General features: G+C 43.4%; 1 protein-coding gene across 2 annotated transcripts in view; it reads left to right on the plus strand.

Annotated features, from left to right (window-relative positions):
* rnf213a (ring finger protein 213a) overlaps positions 1-11,051 on the plus strand; it is a 33,622-nt gene extending 22,571 nt beyond the window's left edge. For both annotated transcript variants that reach the window (XM_030407675.1, XM_030407676.1), the window contains exons 39-69: positions 36-166; positions 266-423; positions 522-728; positions 840-1,027; positions 1,155-1,275; positions 1,363-1,463; positions 1,547-1,729; positions 1,955-2,121; positions 2,206-2,314; positions 2,415-2,529; positions 2,677-2,878; positions 3,023-3,219; positions 3,336-3,458; positions 3,567-3,677; positions 4,023-4,265; positions 4,355-4,430; positions 4,538-4,572; positions 4,666-4,766; positions 4,877-5,033; positions 5,186-5,360; positions 5,778-5,872; positions 5,974-6,225; positions 7,677-7,809; positions 8,105-8,188; positions 8,282-8,462; positions 8,680-8,881; positions 8,982-9,059; positions 9,144-9,341; positions 9,553-9,642; positions 9,781-9,959; positions 10,267-11,051. In XM_030407675.1, coding sequence (XP_030263535.1) covers positions 36-166; positions 266-423; positions 522-728; positions 840-1,027; positions 1,155-1,275; positions 1,363-1,463; positions 1,547-1,729; positions 1,955-2,121; positions 2,206-2,314; positions 2,415-2,529; positions 2,677-2,878; positions 3,023-3,219; positions 3,336-3,458; positions 3,567-3,677; positions 4,023-4,265; positions 4,355-4,430; positions 4,538-4,572; positions 4,666-4,766; positions 4,877-5,033; positions 5,186-5,360; positions 5,778-5,872; positions 5,974-6,225; positions 7,677-7,809; positions 8,105-8,188; positions 8,282-8,462; positions 8,680-8,881; positions 8,982-9,059; positions 9,144-9,341; positions 9,553-9,642; positions 9,781-9,959; positions 10,267-10,420 — 4,546 coding nt within the window. In that variant the 3' untranslated portion in view covers positions 10,421-11,051. The remainder of the gene's footprint in view (positions 1-35; positions 167-265; positions 424-521; positions 729-839; positions 1,028-1,154; positions 1,276-1,362; positions 1,464-1,546; positions 1,730-1,954; positions 2,122-2,205; positions 2,315-2,414; positions 2,530-2,676; positions 2,879-3,022; positions 3,220-3,335; positions 3,459-3,566; positions 3,678-4,022; positions 4,266-4,354; positions 4,431-4,537; positions 4,573-4,665; positions 4,767-4,876; positions 5,034-5,185; positions 5,361-5,777; positions 5,873-5,973; positions 6,226-7,676; positions 7,810-8,104; positions 8,189-8,281; positions 8,463-8,679; positions 8,882-8,981; positions 9,060-9,143; positions 9,342-9,552; positions 9,643-9,780; positions 9,960-10,266) is intronic.
* The last annotated feature ends 11,835 nt before the right edge of the window (positions 11,052-22,886 follow it).

Below are 22,886 nucleotides of genomic sequence, written 5' to 3' on the forward strand. Positions count from 1 at the left end.
CTTTGCACAAACTTTATTTTTTTCTCTTTTTACAGGTCCGAGACAAGAACAATCCTCGTTCAGAACTACATTGCCCAAGACAGGAACATGAGGTGCAGCATGCCCTTCAGTTGGAGGATTAAGAACTACCTGGAGGAACTCTGGGTTCATGCACTTCAACATGAAGGTATTGGCTCCTTGTCAGGTGCCATCCATAATTTTTACGTCACTACAGTGTTGATGTTTTGAATTTTGCTTAAACATTGAATGTATATATGTCTTTTAGGCCAGACTCAACTGGAGTTTGATGAGTTCTTCTGGAAAACACCACTGGGACGATACATTGAGAAAGCCGACCCAGAAATGCAGACAGAGTTTTTTCACCGCTACCTTCAGGATTTCATCTGCATGACAATGAACGTGACTTGTGAGGAGGATCTGAAGGTTGGTTTTCTGTAATACTTGAAGCACTTTAATTTCAGGCCACATCTTTATGGTGGTGTTTGCACCTATATACTAATGCACATCATTCTCCTTTCTAGCTCCTGTGTGGCGCCTTGAACTGCTGTGTTAATGAGCTGCGATTGCAGCTCAAAGCCGACGACACAGCAGCATCTCTTCCATGGGTCCATGCTGCCTATCATGAGTTCAAGAACCGACTGCAGAACTTCTCCAGAATGATCTGCATTGAGCCGCAGGTGACCCAGCACCTCTTGGAGAATCATCATACCAGAGACAGTGTCGAACTGGTGAGCATATTTTGACTATATGCGCATTTTAAACAATACTTCTCTTTCTCCACTTTCATCAAGATTTTTGAGCCTGCAATGTGTAATGATCATATTCTCCCTGTCTCCAAGGTACTGGATGTGTATGCTGCTTTAGCATGCGTGGAGTACCTGGAACCTCAAGTCCTGGACACAGACGCCCAGAGACAGGCTTGGCTCAGACAAGTGAAAAAACACCAGGTTCCCATTGAGCTGATCTGCTCGGAGGAAAGTGTGAGACGTTATGGAGAGAGAAGCAAGGCGATGGTCCTTAGAGTCCAGTAAGTAAAACTGAACTTAAAATATTCAAGTGGTCCAAGTGGGCCAGTTGCTTAAGATTTAAGATTGCCTTCAGATATTACTTTAGCTGTATTGAGTTTGACGATTGTTTGTTTGTTTGTCCCTTAGAGCTGGATGGAATCGGATATTTTCCCTCTCTCTGTTTGTGGAGCACGTCCTGCTGGGCATTGAAGAGGTGGAGAAGAAGCTGACACCTTTAGTCTTGGATCATACAAGAGGACTTTGTCGGGTTAGTCTGGGTTCTTCCTACTTTTTTCATAACCGCATGAAATCCTCCATCCATTATAAAATACACTATTGTCTGTTTATTCCTCAGGTACTGGAAAAGAACTCAGACCTAAAAACTCATCAGGCATTTTCAGCAGTAATTGGTTTGCTCAAAACCTGCAAAGATGAAGCCATCGAACGCATCTTCAGGTAGACATTTTGTTTTCTAATATTTGCATTTTATCGGAGGCTCCCCTTCCTCCACCCTGGGTCAACTGTCATGTTTTATCCAGGTTCGGTTTTGGGCTGTGCCCAGTGTGCATGGGCGACCCCCAGGATCCGCTCTCCCTGCCATGTGAACACATCTACTGTGTAGCCTGCATCAAGCAGTGGTTGGTCCCTGGTCAGATGTACTGTCCTCTCTGCATGCAGCAGGTTGCAGACGACTTCCCTATCGTGCCGTCAGACGCCATCAGGTTGGTAACTGCATGTGAATTAGAGCCACAGAAACTGATTTTAATTGTGTTGTTGCTCATAAAAGTCACAGTTATGGTGCGATTCTTCACACACACACAATTATTTGATGTACTGTGTGGTGTCATTTGTCCCTACATGGGAACGAGGTAACTTCATGCTGTGCGAATCTCATTAATCTTTCACTAAAATGTGTGTTCAACTTGTTTGTCTCTTGTTTTGTTTAGGGTTCTAATCAACCAACACGCTCGGTTCAGGAATCAGTGCAATGCTTTCTTCATTGACCTGGTGTCCACCGTGTGCTTCAAGGACAACTCGCCCCCCAGTTCAGATATCATCCTCCATTTGCTGTCCTTTCTCATGGTGGAGACTAGCCCTCTCCCCGTTCTCGGAGGTAGGACATTTTTTCCAAGACCATGTTTCTTCTTATACATGTTTCGTCAGCTCTGACTACCTTTTCTTTTGGTTTATGTGACAGGAAATCGACAAACTCGACAAATGACAAAGGTGCTCTCCCCGTTTGACGACTCTGTGGATAAAAATCCTGTGGTTCGCTCGGTAGTGCTCAAACTTCTGCTGAAGTACAGGTGAGGTGGTCACACACTACATTAAGGCCTGCTTATTAACATTTTTAACAGTTTAAGGCGTGTTTCTAATTTTTCTGTACAAATTGTGCTCTGTCTGAAGCTTCGATGAAGTTAAAGATTACCTGCAGCAGCACCTGGTGGCAGTTGAGCAGAGCAACATCCTGGAGAAGACAGACAAAACTGAACTCTACTTGATGTACATTAACTGCCTGGAGGTACACATGAAATCAGATGCTACTGTATATTTTAAATAAAGCCTTTTCTTTGTTCAGCAACAGTAAAAATAAATAGTCCCTTGTGTTGTAGTTTCTGACTTGTTTTCATAAGGTACATAGATGTTTTACCGTTTCCATTTTCTCTAGGATTCCATGTTTGAAAGGTTGCAGTTCAGATCCACAGCAGACCAGCAGGTCTGTCTGCAGGATGAGAGTACCTTCCTCACTGACTACCTGCAATCACAGTCTGCTGAAGCAGCCACTGTGGAGTACCTGCAGCAGGTGGCCAGAGTGCGTTTGGACCTGGATATGGCTGCTAGCCTCATCATAGACAGACTGAGAGAATCAGGTGTGTAATTTTGGTGGAATGCAGTATTAGTTTCTCTCATGATGTCCACTTATCCTGAACTGAAATATGATGTTTGTGATTGGTACATATCTCCAAAAGTGTTTATTTAACAAAAATGTCTTCTTTCTGTATTTATCATGATAGACGCTCAAAGAAGTGGTCAGAATGGAACCACAGCCTTCCTGACCAGTGTGGTGAACTTGTGTGGACGCAGCAATAACAACTGGTATCGTGTCTACTTGATCCGTAAGATCTGCAGCCAATATGGAGTGGAGTTTGTCCTGAAACTCCTCAGTGCGGAGCCAACGCGCTGGCTCTTCCCTGAAGAGGTTCTACAAAAGGTTAATCTATTCACATCTTTATTTTCGGCGTCAGTGCCTTAATGGAGGCGAGTATTCATTCTGAATGTGATCCAGACAGTACTGAAATAATCTGGTTTGATTTCCATTACTCCCAGAGTGAAGAAGCCACTCCAATAGACCATTATCTGGTGTGTGGGGAACACTACAAGACTATCAGAAATGCTGTGGAGAAGGTTGTTATGGAAGGAAAAGTGGACGGACTGGACGAGACTTGTGCGGTAATGTTACATCACTTTCTCGTTGGTAACTGAGCACCTCACATCAGGATTCTGCTCGTACATTATGTACATGTTTACACGGGTATCTTGTTGCTCCTTTATTCACAGGGGTGCGGATGTTTACCACAGTGGACGACAGTCTATTTGCTGCTGGCGTTGTACAGAGAAGTCACCACTCTCTACAGAGAAGCCAATGCAAGCTTTCATCCCAAACCTGAGGTAGACTCTAAAATTGGCCCAATGAGCCACTCACATCTTGTGTCTACACTCTCAGCAGATACATTTTCATTTTAATGTATGCCGTAGTCTGCACCAGCTCTGCAGACTTGTATCTCAGCTGCATCTCACAGCTCAACCTGAAGCATCTAGTTAAGCTTTGAGTGTATTTTCTTGACAACACGCATGTATACATGAAGTTGACACCTGATGAAAAAGGCGCTGGATAAATATATTGGTCCATGTTTTGCAGTGTGCTGCTGTTTGTTATCCTACAGTCTCAGGGACGTCTTTTGGGAAGAGCTGTGGTTGTTATTCAAGGGCAAACTGTAATCTTTGTACTTACAGCAAGTGGACGCCCTGGTGGCCTACATCCAGACCTCCAAATTCCTTCCCAGTCCAGAGGTGAAGGCCTTTGCACAGAATCTGGTGATCAACCAACTCGGGCCGCTGGCTGCTCGTCCCAGGACCTCCAGTGCTCAGTGTTTGTTGGTGGACTTAACTATTCACCTGGCTGCTGTCTTGCTTTGTGGGACGCACGGGATTTTGGCTCCCCTGCAGCAGCTGGCGTTGGAACCCGCCATCATGCAGGTATGTATATCGTCAGCTGCTTTCAGTGTCGGCAACAAGGCTTCCTCTTCTTCATGAGGTGAACTGAGTGTTTTTATCTGTCGGTACAGAGAGCCTTCTTGCCTACCATGGCGGACGATATGTTAGTTGTGGCTCAACAAGCTCTGGGACCTTTGCAGTGGTACAGTAAGTAACAGACCAAAAATGTGCTCTCATATTAGAAATACAGTTGAAGAGTCTAAACATCATGATGACAAACATCAACGATTAATTGTGTTTTATCTTTACCGTAGATTGTCCAAATGGTCACCCCTGCACCATTGGAGAGGTACGTCATGTCAAGTCTGTTTGTAATGATTTGTTTATTTTGTAGTATTCTTTTCATACAATGAAACCATGCATCCTGTTTCTTTTTCTGTAGTGTGGCATGCCAATGGAAACAAGTCGTTGTTTGGATTGTGGCGCTGTGATTGGAGGAAACGATCACCATCCTGTGCAGGGATTTCAAGTTACTCAGATCCAGTAAGTCATCTACACCTTAATTGGGGAAAAACATTTAATGAAGAACAATTTCGGAAGTAAAATAGTGTATATTTTATTTTAATTTGCATGTGTTAATTGTCCTCTGACAGAGGTGACCGCACTCAGTCAGGCCACATCCTCGGCGACGTCAGTCGCAGGGACAATCCAGACATGCTGGACACAAAGAGCATGTCCCCCGTTCCCTTCACGGTTGTCCGCATGCTCACTCACATGACCATGCTGCTTGGTGCTGGCCGCCACCTACAGGTAGCTAGGACAAAATAATGTGTACAGTTTAAATGGACATTAGTGCCTCCTGTTATATATTACTGAGTGTTTAAAGGTGCAGTTGTAGGTGAGAGCAAAAAAGTATGAATAATTATAGGTGTGACAATAATTATCTTTGTTTGTGCTTCCAGTCTATCTCCGCAATCATCAAGCCTTCAGTTCCTGACCCGGGTGCATTCCTTCTTGCTCACCTGAGAAAGGACTTGCAACATCTCATCAGATCCCTGGGCAAGGGGACGGACGACACAGTGAGCACCGTTCACCTGCTCATCAGCAGCCTCCTGCAACCCTTCCAGCCACAACAATGTAAGGAGCATCATAACAACAAACTCACTGTTGAACTGTCTTGTGCTTGTGTGTTTGAATAGGTGTCATCTAATGGCCATGTTACGGTTTTATCTTTTTTTCTTAAGGTGTTGAAAGCATGTTTCTAAAGTTGGATCATCCACGACCCTTTCCTTCCTCAGTACTGTTAATGTGTTAGTTGCAGGACAGTGACATAAAATGAGGAAAGAGAGGAAGGGGTGCCCTCTAGTGGTCACAGGAAAGAGTAACACTAAGTTGGATTTATGTAGCAGGATTGTTCTTTGCCATGTTATATCTAGCACTTCAAATAGTTCAGGATAATATATCACGGTGGTAACTATATAAACTTGTGAGACCTGCCTAACTCCAGAAGTTGGACGCTAGATTCACAAGATTCACTTCTTTTCTTTCTTTCAGGGCCTGGTCATCACAACAATCGGCTCTCCACCAAAGAGGCGAGAAATGTTTGGGAGATGGAAGTGAGCAACGCCATCATCACTCCTCAGCTGAAGGTAGAAACACTGCTAAATTACACCGTTTCAGAAAATAACTCTGCCTGGCGAACGAGATCTGCAAACTGCACGTTTTTCTTTTATCATCTTCTCTCCTAAAGCATTTGGATCGACAGCTTAAGGAGGTGAACACAATCATCCGAGCTGACTCTCGCATCTCCGCCAACCCAATCATGAAGCTGTTGTTTGGCGATCCTCGCCTCTTCTTGTCCTCAGTTCCCCCGAATTCTCTGATCCATGGCAATGCCGTGTGGAGCTGCAGGGAGAAAGTGTCTCTGCTGAGCCTCACCCACATTGTGGTGCAGAATGACGGCAAAGATACCCTACCTGTGCTCTGGAGATTCCTGCACAAGGTAAGAAAATGGTGACCCCCAACATGTGTCCTATCTATCGTAGCAGGTTTTTGGAGAAGTTACTCCGAAACTGAAGGGTACAAAAATGTTGCTTCTCCCTTAAATTAGGTCACAAGTAACATAGTGTTGCGACATATGAAAGAACTTCTACAGTTTCAGTTTGATTTGTGCACTGAAAGAGCACTGAACTGTCCTCTAACTGTCCAAAAGGTCATCACTTGATCTGATTACAGAGCTTTTTGCCCTGGATTTAGCCTCTCATGCAGTGTCCGAGCTGCCCTACTTTCTTGGAGAAGTTTGTATGCAGTTTGTAAGAGACGGACTAAAGACGCTAGCTATGGCTGAAAAAAGTGCGACTGCATTTTTCCGTGTAAATAGCAGTTTTTTATTTACACATAATTCCCCTCAAAGGATGCTTAAACTGGTAATCGATAAAAGACAATGCAGAGGTTTTCATAAATGAAGATAGAGAGAGTTGAGTTTTAAAGTTCATTATTGACATTTGGAATCATTTGAATTTGTTTTCAAACATTTCTTATACAACAATAACGATATAACAATGTAAAAAAGTAAAAGGAATCCATTCCTATTATTGTTATTGCATTTTTAATGCAGCAATTTATGTGACTTTATTATTATTGTGGAATGAATGATAATCAGTTGAATAATTACCTATTTTATGGGCAACTATTATTTAAATAATATGTATAATAATAGGATGTGGGATCTTAGAAACAATGTTAGACTTACACAAAAATAATCCCTCTCACTGATCACTTATGACTCACTAGAAACGTTTGGCGGCGTCTGTAACTGTTGTTGTGGGATGTTTCTGGGTGTAGCCACGAGCCAGCAACAGGGCTGGACCATGGCTACATCTCAATTGCCTTATTTTATATTTGAACCCCACTTGAACTGTAAACCATTCTGGTTCGCCATCTCCCCAGAGGGCTTATTTGAGTTCCGAGGAGCGAGGAGGGTTCTCTGAGGACCTTTAAGCGAGGATACACAGCAGCAGCCACAAATATCTTTCAACATTCATGAACAAATGCAAGTGAGGGAGAAGTGGATGCAATTTCAGGGAACTGGCATTTACTCAAGGTGTCAGATCGAATGCAGACATCCTAGACGAGGCTGCGAGCTGGGGAGGAGGGACTAACTTTGAATGTCCTGCTGATTCTGAAAACAACAAATAAAGCTCCAGAATGATCAATGCAACTGAGGAATGCATCCATTAGGGTCAGAAGATTTGTGTACCTAAAAAAGTGATGGATTTGTTTATTTAAGGTTTCGCAATTCCCAGAAATCATATATCATCTTGTATGGCAGAAGAACCAGCCAGAAAGATTACGAAAGTATGCATATATAGACGCTGATTCTGGACTTTTCACACACATTCATCACAGATCAAAAATCTCTCAACAAGTCACTGAGACACTGCTTGTTTTCAGGAAGCAGAGCTCCGGCTGGTGAAGCACCTTCCTGACATCCTCACGCTCCAGAGAGATCTGGTCAAGAAGTTTCAAAACGTCACTGAGCTGACTTGTCGCACCATTGAAGAGTTCCTCATCAATCAGAAAGCAGGTACTGAAACCGAATGTCCACACCAATGCTCCTCAACTCTGTTAACTGTATGACTCACTCGCACAAGAGATGCAGAGTCCCACGCAGCTCCTAATTGCCGTTTCTCGGAAATGTCATAGTAAAATAGCTGGCAACGAGCGGTTTAAAAACCTGCCTGCCAACAAGTGAGTTGTTTTAACCTGGAAGGAGACAGTGATTGAGTATTTTTAAAAGGGCAAAATGTCTTCCACACGCGGGAGCCTCGGATGTGAACACTCTGGATTCAATTTTTCCTTTCTCTTGTGCATGCGTGCAGATTCCCTCAAAGCCTGGTATAAGAAGCACATCGAAATCTTCCTGACAACCTGGAATCAGCTCAGAGTGTCTCTGGCAACTAACGGTAAATACCAACACCAACTTTACACACAACACACTTTAGTGCACTTAACACCCTCCTGGGCCGACATCCTGATCTGACTTTTTTGTCGTTCAGGCGAGATTAAGATCCCGGCTGAGTTCTGCCAGGACGACCTGGACCTCAACAGTGACTTCAAGGTGCTGTTGCCACAGCGACAAGGCCCGGGGTTGTGCTCTACAGCCCTCGTCAGCTACCTCATCGCCCTGCACAACGACCTGGTCTACTGTGTGGATAAACACACTGGAGAGGAGACCAGGTGGGGGCGCTCTTGCCACATTTTTCTCACTTGTTTGGCTGTGAGAGGACAGTGTGTGAATGACTCCTCCGGAGGCATTCTGCTACACATTTGTGGATCTGATTTACTGAAATAGTGTCAGAAATTAGCAAGTTACAGCAAGAAAATATGTCAAAATAGAAAAAAAAAAAAATACTTCCATGATGTCCCTTTGCTGACTGTTTGTTCCTCCCTGCAGCTACAAAGTGAGCCCCGCAGATCTGACTGACCTGCACGTCATCCGTTACGAGCTGGAGAGGGACCTGATGCCCCTGGTTCTGTCCAACATGCAGTACAGCATCACGAGAGGCCAGGAGACGCTTCACGAGTACGACTTGCCCAAGATCCAGCATCAGATCATCTCCCGCTTCTTGCTGGGCAAACCTCTCCTCACCCTTAATGTGAGAATGCGGTCGCTTTTGCCCTAAAAAATGACTCCTGTTTCTTTGGGAAAATTGTTAAAGCCCATTTTCCTCGTGCCTCTGTCCGTTTTCCCCACAGGGCATTCCAACACTAGTGAACAGACACGATCGCAACTATGAGATGATCCTGAAGGACGTGAAAGCAAAAGTGCAGCAAGTAAGTTCCATCGTTTTATCACATACAGTGCATTAAACATGTCGCCCTCATGAGATCACACAACACGTGTCTGCGTGCCGACAGGAGCCTCTCCAGACTCTCACCCTGTTTGCCGTGGCGGGAGAGCTGCACTCCTACAGCGAGGTATGCGAGGCTCTGTCCACACTGGAAGTGGCCCTCGGCTTCCTCGCCATGACTGGGGGAGAGCCTCAAATGCAGCTGTCCCGCTACCTGGAGGAGGTGCTGCAGATGGAGAACCAGATGGCTCCGCACATCCTCAAGGTCAGCCTATCTGAGACACCGGTTACTTTATCCCGTCTCTTGGTTCTGCACTTTCTTTGTATGCCAACAATACGTGTCCTTGAGGGCAGCTCTTTTGTTATCCGACTTGTGCTGAGCTGAGTTTCGGATTTAAAAAACAAAGTCTTAATTGGTGTAGGTCTTTTTTTTTATGTGTAGAGAACTTGATGTTCTCCCTGTTTATTGCCCGCAGACCCTGAGCATGTGCTGTCTGAAGCATTGCGTGGCTCTGTGGCAGCTGCTGGCCTCACTCAAATCAGAAAACATACTGTGGCTCAAGAGGGTAAGGCATCAACCATTGCTACCAGTACACATTTATCATTCAAAGTAGTATTACAGAGGCCTCAACAAAGGTTCTGTTTAAAAGTGTAGGGTTATTGTCATTATTTTGACTGCTTCACGTGTTCCCTGTGTACTTCAGGATCCATTCGTGGGAGTCTCGGAGAAGTACAAGAAGGCCCTGAGTGAGGACGAGCACAGGCTGCTGATTGGCTTCTTCTCAAAGAACAGCGCCGACAGCTTCCTGCTGGAGATGCACGAGTTTTTGGTGCTGGTCCTGAAAAAGCCCAATGCACTGGAGACCTTCAATCCTGACTGGAGGTAAAACAGACATTATTTTTTTTATTATTTTTTTTTTGTATCAAATTATTTGTGAGTTTGCGACTTTCTATACATTTGTAAAGATAAATGATGTCATTTTAGATTTTCTAAATGTAGAAATCATGTGAAAACGGATTAAAGAGTGAATTTAGTTGCTGCAGCAATAGACAGTATTAGAAAAATAATAATGAACCATAGAATGAACATAACACGGGACCGTAAAGTAAAACGAAGAATTGGATAGGGGTAGGTGTGTTTATGTATGTGTGAGTACGACAAGTAAAGTGTATTGTTCGTCTCTTAAAAGCATCAAAGACACGCTGGGGTCTTACATGGAGCGCAAAGACCTGGACATGCCCCCTGACGTGGAGGAGCTCTTCCCGAACGAGATCCTGCTGTCCAGCTACGTCGAAGCCTGGAAGTTCATTGTGGCCTTCAAGCAGGAGCGTCAGAGACAATGAAGACGAGGTCTTCTTCAAATCAGATCCTTCAGAAGTTTACAATCATGTTGAATCGACAGTATTGAAGTTGTACGGATGCTATACAATCTGTATTTTAAGATGTGCCTTAGGTGCACTAATGTTGAGCTGCGTAGTGCCACAGAGTAAATGTGCAGTTCACATTTACTGCTCGTTAAGATGTGACCTGTGAAGATTCCATTTTTTTTTTCCCATTATCCGTTCTTGTTTCCCATCGCTTCCTTTTTCTTGATCGTCAACATGTACGGCGTTTCCGTAGAGTTGACAATCTTCTTTCTTGCACTTCAGTTCTAATGTGAATCTGTCTGTCCCGAAGAGGCAGAAAAAAACGTCTGAAACCTACTCAGGTACAAAATGTAGAAAAACTCTGGGGACTTACAATCATGCCGACAAAAATCACTTTATCAAGAATAATGTCATTCCAATCACTGTTGGGTCTTATTAGTTCTCACTGTCTTAAAACTGCCTTTTTAGTTTTGACTTTTTCATTCAATTTTCAGCATATTTACAAAAAACTTTATTGTCTTACTTATCTGATTTCTGATGTTTTGTGTGGGCTTGGTAAAACATGGGGAAACTGCTTTCAGTAAAGAGTGGATTTCACCTTTGTGTACTTAGGTGTGTTTTGTGTTTTATGAGATAATGATGATTTACATTATGTATGTTTCAAATGTGGAGTCTTATTCACCTCATGCTGTTGTGTCAGTGGTCTTGGTCCTTTTTTCTGTCCTTTCTGGCTAGCCACTGCGTAATAACCCTTTAATTTGTTTAAATATTTGCCAAATCGATGTGACAGTGGAGCAACACTTGAATGCAAGCATGATGGTCTTTCCCTGAACCAAACTGTGACTGAAAACCTGATAGATGTGAGGTCAAAAGCATCTACTGCTACGTCCTGCGAAACCAAGGCCCATTCGTGTGGAAGATCTGTCTCTCTACAAAAATGCCCACTGATGGCTGATTAATCCACCGACATCTTGATTTCACTAGAACTCTTTTTAAGCGGAATTGGGTAGCTCTAAATTGAGTTGTACTTAATGTCTATACCGTTTTAAAGCATGAGTTGTACAGTACATTCCCAGCTGCACTCCTACTGTAGATTGCAATAAATCACTCCTTATTTACGCGTTACATCACAGCCAACAGCCAGCAGCGTCTCTCCGTGATGAAGTGCTCAGGAAATGGCCGCCTGCCCTAAGGTTACGTGACTTTGTGACCCTCTGTTGGTGGGAGCTCAATGTGTTTCTGATCAGGCTGATGAAAATGATAAGGACAAGACAGCCGCAAGACTGCTGCTGGACGGCTCCTTAATTCAATTTCCTCCGTACCAAAGCAGTGTTTAGCATAACAATGACAAATGGAAGCATGCGCCTGTGAAAGTAAACCATGCCAGCGACCACCCTCTGGGAGCGGAGTCAAACAATATCCATAAGAGTGGCTGCAGACGGTGGGGTTTCCAGATTTCAACCAAATACCATTATGTTTTCACTTAATCTCAGTGGCAGCCATTTATCAAGCAGAGAATCTCATCTATGAGACATGATGAAATAGATAAGCGCCAAGTAAATGGACTAAAAAGCGGAGTGGTTTCCACCAGGCGAAGGTATTTCTGGTGTGTCATCTAGCCATGTCCTCGCAGCTCATTAGCAAACCCAAATGTGGAACCACTGTACCTGGGGTTAATAAACACACCCACAAATGGGTCATGAGGCGTGATTTGCGCAACCCGAGCCCGCAGAACAAGCCTCACTGAGCAAGTTCAATCACTTCAACTTCCACTTCTGTAGGCTTCAAAGCCAGCATGCTCAGGACACAAAGGGGAGGATACAAAGGGGCCAAATTCTTCTCCCTGCTCCCTGTTTGTTTCTCATCTCTTTCTCTTGATGAGGAGAAATTAGGGGCAACAGCGCTGGTGCATCGTGTTTCGCATTTAATGATATTCATGGGTGATGGACAGTTGGGGGACCAGGTCCCAAGCATGAGGGTACTAGATAATGATGAGCAGGACTCGCCTCTTTTGGTTTTGCATCTACAGGGTGTCGCTCGGCAAACTTTCTAAGCAGAACTGGTTTGTTGGCCGATCACAGATGACACCGTATGCGTCGTTGTTCTAAAACCTGTTGCACAAGAGTCTGAGTGAAAGATTTTAAGGGGTATTTTGCCTCCAAATATGTAGCTCTGCTGAGTCATTAGCATACTGGCATCAAGTCTTCAGTCAGCTTTTTAAAAAACCGTTGGCCAAATAAGTAATTATGCAAACTCCAAACTAAAATGAGAGAGTTTCCGCAGTTCCAACAAAGTCAAAAAACGCTGTTTAAATGTTTTTATCACATATGTCTTGCTCATATCTCACCTTTACACTAGTATCAGGCCAAATAATGGCAACAAAGCTCGTATATGTTATTGTAATGGTAATTTAGAGTTTCAACTTCCTGGAAAATGACTCATCCTGCACTTGTGGGTTGATATCACTTGTCCAAAAGATGTCTTCTTTATTTCATGTTGCTGCCATGGATGTATAAGAAAGATGTTGCAGTGTGTTGCTATGAACTAGACCTTAAGGATTACTGTACAAAAACACAACTTTTTAACTTTATTCTGATTTGGCTGAAACTGTGTCATGTGTTATGGAGAAAATATTTGCTGGTTTTCACTCCGCTGCCCTCCAGCTTTCAGCTGCTCTGGACAGATAGCTTTACTTGTTGCTAAAATAACTGCTAACAAACAGTCTTATAACCAGCAGCTGCTCAATGAACAGCCTCCCACCGAGACTGTATACTGCCTTCGTGAACAACGATGGAGGTGAGTTACACTACCGAGGTGATTTACGGAGTTTCCTGGTTGACAGATAGCTTTGTTTCTAAGGTAAATGCTAACTGCTGCTAAATGTAGTTAGCTGCCGTTAGTTCAGTAACCAGTCCCCAGTAGTGTATTCCCATTGTCAACGTGCATCTTCAGGGAGGATGTGTTGTTCCGTCCCGGTTCTGACCATATTTGATGGGAGTTGCCAGCCCATTCAAAGTCAGCCTCAGAGACTTGGTGGCCAAAGTGCATAGCACTCTATTACCCGTTTCATGGGGACTTAATGGGAGCTGTTAAGGAAAGGTGTATGTCACAAAATGGCCAAATACTTACAGGCACATTTGTTATTTCTATCACTAGACAAGAGACTAAGACAAAGGCATGAGTAGTATGGGATCATGGGACTTGTTGTCTTATTAAACAAGCACAAACAGTGATAAAAATCTATTCACTCTCTGACTTTCTTCTAGAAGCTATAGCATCAGGCGACCAAATGAAATGCACCATTGAAATTCATGGGTTTCTTTGGATTTGAACATTGTAGAGTGTACACATCATAACACATTTTTTTTTACAAAAAGTATACTTGATTTTTGTCTCTGCAGGGAAGAGTATTTGACAATTTGATACAGAAATGTTACATATGACATCTTTAAAAATTCAGCAATGTAAAATCTAGGTCAGCAGTCTTAATCAATTCTCCTCTGCATACTCGTCTTGAGTTACTCCGCTTTATTTACTAACCCGTCAGCGATGCCCTATGAACTTTTAAAATCCAGTTAAAATAATATTAAGTTCAACTTTGAATCGTCACTGTGCCTTGATCTGTGGAGGAGCTTCAAACTTAAGCCTTTGCAAAACAGCCTCAGATATTCATCAAGGTTTACACCTTGGGGATCCAATATCATTCACAGGCGCCATCGCCAGTCAGGCGCTTTCAGCCAAAAGGGAGCTAAGATTTTAATGATTGTGGTATGAAATCAGTACCCCGAAACACCCCCGAGACCAAGGAGAGCACACCAACAGGCTACTGTATTTGCTATGGGGCATTACATGTGCTTTACTGGCGGTCTGGGAAAATGTTTTCTTTAAATTAGCCCTTCAGGGTGCTGCTGTTATTGCATTATTATCAAATTAGTGTATTTTAATTACTGCGTCATCTGAAATGTATGTGCCAGTAGGTCACAGTGGGGTGAGAGCAGAGACCGTGTCCAAACGCTCAGGTCGCCCAGCCTGCTGTGCAACGCCGACATGAGGAGGAGAAACAGAGAGCGAGAGAGAGAGAGAAAAGCCTCAGCGAGCACATCTGTGAATTATATTAGCTAATTGTGTACACTTCTCCTTGCACTCAACACTTGGGTTGTCCTCCAAGCACAAGGAAGAAATTAAGAGCACCGCTGCCATGTTGTTCTATTAAATACGTGAAGAGAAAATACAATTACTGGTTAAGTGGGAACATACCACATGGGATTATGAGAGGGGCAGCGTTTCAAGAGTTCAGAGTGAGTTACATTTTTTGCCATGCACGGGAACAGGTTTCCCAGCAACACCACTGTAAGACGTGCATGCAAACAGATGGTGGAAAACGAGCAATAATGGAGATTTCCTTTAAAAGGCAGAACTGCGCAGGCACAAATAGGTCATCAGCTAAATGGAGTCTTCGTTGGTCGTTCATTCAGATACAAAAAAAGCAGTTACCTTGACGTTCTTCAATGGAACATGGCTATTTTGCATGTTACTGAGGCCCCAGTTTGGGTGGAGCCGGCTGCAAATCTCACCTTGGGCTGAGAAATCTTAACTGTACCCGATTCCTTACTACAGCTTGAATTTCAATACCAAACTGTCTGCTACAGGCAGACGGCTCAACCTTTTGGGTTCCATAACAATAAAACCACATATTGAATCAGATTGTTATGGTAAGATGAGAACGTGTTTGAGAAGCCCAGAAGTATGTCTTGCATTTCCCAAATAATAAGAGGAAGCAAAGGCACGACAGGGTTACTGAGTTACATTTACATGGTACATCTCACTGACTTTTGTTTTGGGAGGAAAAAGGGCGACAAAGGTAAAGGCGTTGGATACGAGCCAGAATCTGTGCATTATGTTTGTAGGGACGCAACTTGGAGGGCTGTATCAAGGCTGGGAGACAAAACAGCTAATGTTACAGAGTGGTATCTGTTTTCCGCTGATACCAGTCTCTTCCTCAAGTCGGTCCTTTTTGCTTTCAGGAACCAGTGAGCTACAGTCATGGCTGATGTTCCCACCTCTGTATGCATTTCTTTTTTAGAGATACACTATATCAAGGTGACTTTTGTCCTGCATGGACAGCTGCAAATTGTCCTGCAAGTATCTTATAATTATAGAGATGTTTCTTCACTTGTCTTATTTCCTCAGTCAACAGTTGGAACAATGTCCTTAGAGGCGAAGCTCGCCGCTCAGCAGCCATCTTGGTAAAGCCGACAGGTAGTTATTTGAGGGTAGGACCTGAGCGAGAGAGCAAGAACTACACTTTCAATGGAAACAAGGACATAAAAACTGCATATACAGAGTCAACAGTCAAATCCAACAAAAAAGATTGTAAATGTTGCCTCAAAATAGTTTTTCCTGCAGGTTATACTTTTACTACGGATGCGGCAGATTTCTTGACCAAGTGCCGAGATGAACACATATGAACGGGGGAACAGGCTTTGACACAACACCACAACGCTCTCCACTGACTGAATACCCGTCCATTCACTCTTTTTCTTTTGCGGTGTTAGTTTCCACAGTAATTGTAGTTAGTCCACCATTACCTGGGGATACTGATCGGGGAAAACCATGCCTCTTCCTGTTTTGGTTGCCCAATGGCAGTCCTGATTCGGCAGTCGGCAGATGCTAATCCCTCTGCTACTCTTCGTCAGATCCTCTGCTTCTCCCAGTTTCCCAGCAGATACTGCATGAGGAATTAGCATGTCACCTTCACCTTACCGTTGATGCTTAGAGCCACCTACTTTTCAAGCCTTTGGCAAACATGTCCAACTTTGACTGAAGAGGACTTAACCGACCTGTCAGGTTCCCACCCAGATTTTGCCTTTCTGCTCTGTGTGTGTGTGTGTGTGTGTGTGTGTGTGTGTGTGTGTTGGTCCCTGAAAGCCCTGACTCTGTTTCTCTTCTCTGCCCAATGACGGATGGCATGTTCTTTATAAAAAGACTGAAACGCTTGCCACCCTTATACTTCTTGGTTTTAGTCATTAATGTCACTAAATTGTTGTTATGTAAGATTTCCAGACATTTGACAGTGTGGAGTGTTTCATTCTTGGAGGGGTTTGGATCGTGTAACACAACTCAAACAGCAGCGTATCGTTTTACATCGAGGCTGAGAAATGCCTGGAGCTCTTACAAAAGAAAACTCTCTTTGAAAGACGGAATACAGTTGCTGCCTGGCACACAGCAAAGGGTGTTATATAATACAATTAAATACTGTTCTCTCTCTCCCTCTTTGTCCCCTTGTCCTTTTAGTCTCCCTTGCTTTCTCTCACACTCCTCTGTCTTTTCCGTCCTCTCCTTCATTCATTCTCTTCTCCCTGATGTGCTTTGTTATCTGACGGCCTTTGGCTGTGAATAGATAATGACTGTGCGAGAGGTTTTGTTTACCATGGATACCGAAGGATTAGAGTGATTACTACTGGTGCCACTGTTGTAACAAGCCGGGGAAGCCTTCCACGGTGTATGGAGGTGCTGACAGTTATCCTGTACAAGATTAGAGAACTTGGATTATGGGCTGTTTTTCTCCACCTGGTGATGAGAGACTAAAAAGAATGACCGTCACAATGCCAAGACCCCAAGGAGCGAGGCTATCCTGAGTGAAAGTAATCCACAGCCTCTACATTTGTTTTAAACTTGTTCGTTCTTCAGAGTCGTCTTAGCTGTAGCCCGTAATACGCAGTCTCGGGGCGTGATTGTGGAAGTGACGTCACTTTTTACCTTGACCTTTCACCTGTGTAATCCCCAATGCCTGCGGAGGCCCATAGAGACATATGGTTCCTCTGCCTCCAACTAAGCTCTCCTGTGGTCAGGGCCCAGGCCGGTGTTCAGTTTCACAGCTCTTTGGCCCCAGCACAAATACACAACACCCTCTCCGATTGCACTTGATAATATTTATCCTCAATTATAATTCCACAGATATGGATTCTCGAGTGGAGTACAGTGGCAGCAGACAAAGCTGGGCGGCCTTGAGGCCCAGACAAGGCCTTGCTGAGGTGGGTTCCCGCGTGAACCCCAGACAATTCATGTTCTTTTCAGCAGTGGGGCCAAATAAGCAATGCAGCCATTAAGAGCTCCGGTGCAATGGGGAAACACTTGGCTGTATATTTGTCCTTGTGATGAGTGCATGTATTGCTATAGTGAAACGAGAAGCCGGCTTGAATACACACTAAGTGTTGCATGTGAGGGGCGGTCCCAGTTTAAATAAATGGATCTAGCTTCTTGAGAGCCTCGGCTGCGTTGACCCCCAAAAGAAGGCAATGTAGGTAAGTTTAATAACGACTTGAGTTGAACAGAACGCCATAAATAAACCGTGAAATCTGCAAAGTGGCTGAGGTTATCAAATAAATGTACCTTGAGGAAATGCATTTAGTTACATTCCATCACTGCGTTTGTGCTACGTTTAAAGACAAAAGAGGGCTTAAGTTGTGCACGGAGTCACTAGCCGAACATTTCCAAAGAACATCTGGCCAAAATGTCCAGTAATAAAACTGCCATATTAAACCTTCAAAACCTTTCCGGCCACACGAAAACAGGCTGTGAACTCAATATATTCAGTATGATCACCTTTCCTTTGTAACTGAGGGAAATCAATGGCTTTTCAGCTGTTAAATACTCCACTACATTCATCAGCTACTTCCCTTGTCTTTTTACCATTTGATAACAACTAAGCAGCTATGTACTTCTTGCGTTGTGATACAGCTGGATTTGCGAGGTCACATGATCTTGTGATCTTGCGAATCTGTCTTGCCAGGCTTCAAGAACCACAGGAGTCCGACCATTTAAAGACCTACGAGGAACTACTGGTGGTTTAGATGTGACTACCAGCGAGAGAAGTGACTGTTCATTTGAAAACAACAATGAAATTAGCATAGATGCTGCTATGCCATCTGTTACATATCAGAACTGGAGAGCATATTTGTTTCAAAGAGGAACAAAGACCAGCACTGTTTCGTTTTCTCCAATTGTTGATCCGACTGATTGGAGTTAGCTTGTGATAGACAGTTATAGACAGAGGGTTCTTTCAATCACCTGCCAAGTGCCTGCCCAGTTTTAAAAAAGGATGACTTCCTAGATGCCTCTGTGGCACAAAACATCTGACATGTCAAGTTAATCTACTTCGTCTGAACAGGCAACATGAAAGCAGAGAGAGTCAACCAAAACATTAAAGTCCAGGGCCTGAAAACCAAAATAATAAGTTTAAAGACACTACAGTGCTCTATACCTAAGAAGAGCTTCAAAGTCAGGTGATAATTCTCTGCAGTGACCCTTTGAGTAGTCATGAATTGCATTGATATTAGCCCATATGAGGTTTACCACGTGCTTAATGTGCTGCCTTAAACTCAGTGACCCAAATTGTCATGTTAGCTAGCAGTCCTTTACTACATGACGTCAGGCTAACCTGTGATTGTGAAGGCGACTCATAACATGGTGTGTATTCTGGGTAAAAACTCCAATCTGTGTACATAAAGAACAATATTTAACTTGGCCAATCAGAGAGTATATATGCATCCCATTACCTATGGACCTTATTGCCTCAGACTGTGGCACCCCATATGTCTTGAGATCATCGTCTCATTTCTGCTCAGCCAGCATCCACTAAAGCTGGAGCTCTTATTGAGGATCAGCCTGCGATTTGTTGATTGTCTTGGCTATTAGAGATCCTCATCAGAGGATTGAGGATTTTCTAGAAGGGGAAGTAGATGGAAATAATGAGGGGAAGGAGCGGCTGCCAGCCTCTGCTTTTTTAACCTGCACACACATGAGAGAGATCTGTGTGTAATATTGTTGTTACTGGCAGGGCCTATTTTGGGCAAGTCAGCACTACACTGAGATGCCCAGGAACGACATGTGTGTAATTTCCTGCCAGGGGCAGTCATTTGGTTATTACTGCTGCTCACTGGCAGCCCGCTCATGTTCTGTCTCTGATTCCCAAAATGAAACATGTATATTTTTCTTTTGTCGACAGCAGCAATATTTCCAGGCAAATCAAGATTACAGATCGAGAAGGTTTGAGGTCTCAGAAAAGCTTCAGTTTATAATGAAATGTATGAACTGTCGGAATCGGACCGTTTATAAATACGCTCCATAAGTGCTCTTGGCTTTGAAAAATAGCCTGTTTACTCTACCTTGTAATGCCCTATAGGATGGATTTCCAAAATGTATACACAAAGCTTGCACAAACAATACAGACTAATTACAATGTATCTTGAATTACATGATGTTTAGCTGGTGATAACAGGAGGGTCACATGTAATTAAATGTTATTAATGAGCACAGTGACTAAAATGAATGTTGTTTGAACGTTCAGTATCTAAAGTGAATGAGCTTGACATTTCTTTACAGAATGTAATTTGTAGAATTTGCGGGCCTGGTCGGGCAAATGTCTTCTTAGATTACATTCAACCGTGACAGAAATATGGTTAATGTGAAGTCTGAGGCTCATATAGATTATATTCACACAGCGGGCCATATTCTTTAGGGTAAGAAGCTCGAATGTCGAGATACATTTTTTGTGTTGCAGGTTACAAGTTGTATAAATGTAGAGAATCTGACATTTCGTACATTAGCATTCAGTCACGTCCCAGCAACTGTTTATAACAACAAGTACATTTCACTTCCTGGCTTAAATACATTTGTTAAAGATGTGCATTGATATTTTCAAACTTATTTAAACTTTTCTTTTCAAACAGTAATGTTGGCTAGGAAAAGGTTGAATGCTAACGTTAGCTGTTGGCTAATGGAATCTAATGGCTTATCAAATATGTTGAGTTACCCTGCAATAGGGCCTGATGTCCCTCCAGATTTTCACTATCCATTGTCTTTTCAGTTGCTGATCAGTCAGGAAGCAGTGAGATGAGAACATTTGTCAGATTTCCGAGGTTTACTGGACTTGCAACCTGGACCACGGTACGACGTTTGAGCTTCCCACCCTTGGAAAATAGCTGTGGGGTGAGTACGGTCTATTACTTGTGACACAAGGACAAATTGTTTGATGGGAAAATTTAACTTGAAACAGTTTGATGTTCTTTTGTGAATTTAGATTTATAATCAGACAAAAACAAAAATTGTGATCATTATTGCCAGATTTCCAATACAAATTCAGTAATAAAGCTTTTCATGGAACAACATGATCAGTCACAGAGTTCCAAAAACACTCAACGTCTACAAAACATCTAAGCCTCAACTCATTCGATCCGGTTTACCGGCAATTTATTTCGCTTTGGTCTCCCATTAGTAAGAAAAAAAGCTAAACAAAAGAGATTGGCACACACACGCACACAAAAAGAAATCCTTGAAGTCTTTAAAAGGCAGGACTTTCACCCTCACAGGGCCCCACAGCTGAGCATCAGTATTCCACAGTCATCAGATAGTTGGCTTGGTTGACAGCACAGCCGGTGATGTGGGCCGTCAGCCAACAAAGGACTAATGGCTGAATTACTGGACACAAGCAGCTGGGCCCATCAAACAATTGACACGATCACATGAGGGTATATGTGTTTGAACTCCATGCACTTTCAAAATCATGACGACGGAAGAAGTGAATCAGTTGCTTCCCTCCGTGCTGTGAATGGAGACATTTAAAGAGCAGCCCTGAGATGTCAGAATACACTTTGACCGTTCACGGAAGGGAGGAAGGATGGTGTCGGTCTCTTGACCTTACGGGTTCTGAGGCTCAGCTGAGAGCTTCTGCAGCGGATAACAACGATGAGCTCATAAAAACAGAAGATACCATACATGAAATTAGAGCCTGTGGCATTCTTTGGAACGGAAATACATAAATTGTAAAACTTCTGCAAGTTACCCTCCTCTTGATTTTATGTTTTTCATTGGTTGGCAACTCTAAAGCTGCGATTTATTATGTATTTGACAGATAAGCTAGCGCCACTCACACAGCCAAACACATTCACCCAATCGCACATATAACAGAGCTGTGAATTATCTCAGAGAGGACATACATTCTCTTAACCCCGACTGACAATTTGATTGGACTTTATCAGTGATGCTCAATGCAAACTGTTCAACTTCTCGAGCCGTAGAGGAGGAGCGGCAGTGGGGGAGGCGCAGGTGATAACCAGTGATGGCCTTCCGCCCACGCACACAGATATCACATGCAGTAACTGTGTCCTAGCTGTGAGATAACCAAGGTCATCTTAGCTTGTGGAAGACAGTGTCTGTGTTTAAATACTGCTCAGAGGTGCAATGCATTAAGATTAGAAACCTAACAAAATGTAAGGTTGGCAGCACATCACCAGAGTAACCGCTACCTCTTTGCTGCAGTTATCTGTGATTGAATCTTCAAGCTGCCATTAGCTAGTTAGCTCAGTTAGTTGTGCAGCTAGTGGCCCTATTAGCTGACTGGAGCCTGCCTGGACCGCAAGCAATGGGGCCAGTGATCATGTCATGACACCGGGCTAGGACCAGGACACAGCCTCTGAGACAATGCGAAGCAGGGGTATGAGCGTGATGAAGATGGGTCACGCCCAGCATAGAAAAGCAGTCACAAATTCACATCTAAGTCAGTGAATTAAGGATTTTTTTCATCTGGGTTGAAAGCATCAGTAATTGCCAAGTAGGGGATGGGGCCCCAAAAAATCAACTTTCTCACGAACTGGACCTTTAAAACAGTGTTTTAAGGGGTACTTCAGGGATAACTTCCTGTGATAAAGGACATAAAAATTAGCATTTTCTTAAGTGAAGGAGCTCCACTGATCACGATGGATGCATGCAGTATTCAGAGGAAAATATAAATTGAGAGCAGACATTTTGTAATACAATACTATATCAATGCAAGATATTATAGCTGTGCACCAATACGTTTCCATATTATCGGTTTTGATCATCAGGTGAAATTTCAGTTTATCAGTGTATAATATATTACCAGCCTCTTTGAAAACAAGTTTAAGATTCCACGGGTAGGGGACGAGCAGTTTGTCATTTTAAGGACATTTCGAAACATCAGTGGATCCTTTTCAATCCTCTGGGTCAAACTAAGGACTCACGGGCTCTCTGAGTCAGGTTTACTATGTCAGATCTTGACACCGGACCAAAATCTGGTCAACCACGTAAATCTCTGACATACATTATGCAGACGATCTCAAGAATAACATTAATAAATCTGATAATGGGCAGGATGGGAAGGGAAGGAGGCTGCTCGGGGAAAAAGTGAAGCAAAAATCAAATAAGTATTTCATTTCCTTTTGAACTGGTGGAGAAGCCTCGTCGTGCGCCTGCTTTACATCACCGCGTGATGACTTTACCACACAGTCTTCGTCCCCCCCCCCCGCACCCTTTGGACTCATCCATCTGGAGGTCTTTAGTGCAGATAAGCAGACAATGAGAGATCAGGGTTCATGCCAGAGAGGTGTTTAACATACGCGCCACCCCCCCCCCCCCCCCCCCC

Source organism: Sparus aurata, chromosome 23 (genome assembly GCF_900880675.1).
Source record: "Sparus aurata chromosome 23, fSpaAur1.1, whole genome shotgun sequence".
In the NCBI taxonomy this organism is placed as follows: Eukaryota; Metazoa; Chordata; class Actinopteri; order Spariformes; family Sparidae; genus Sparus; species Sparus aurata.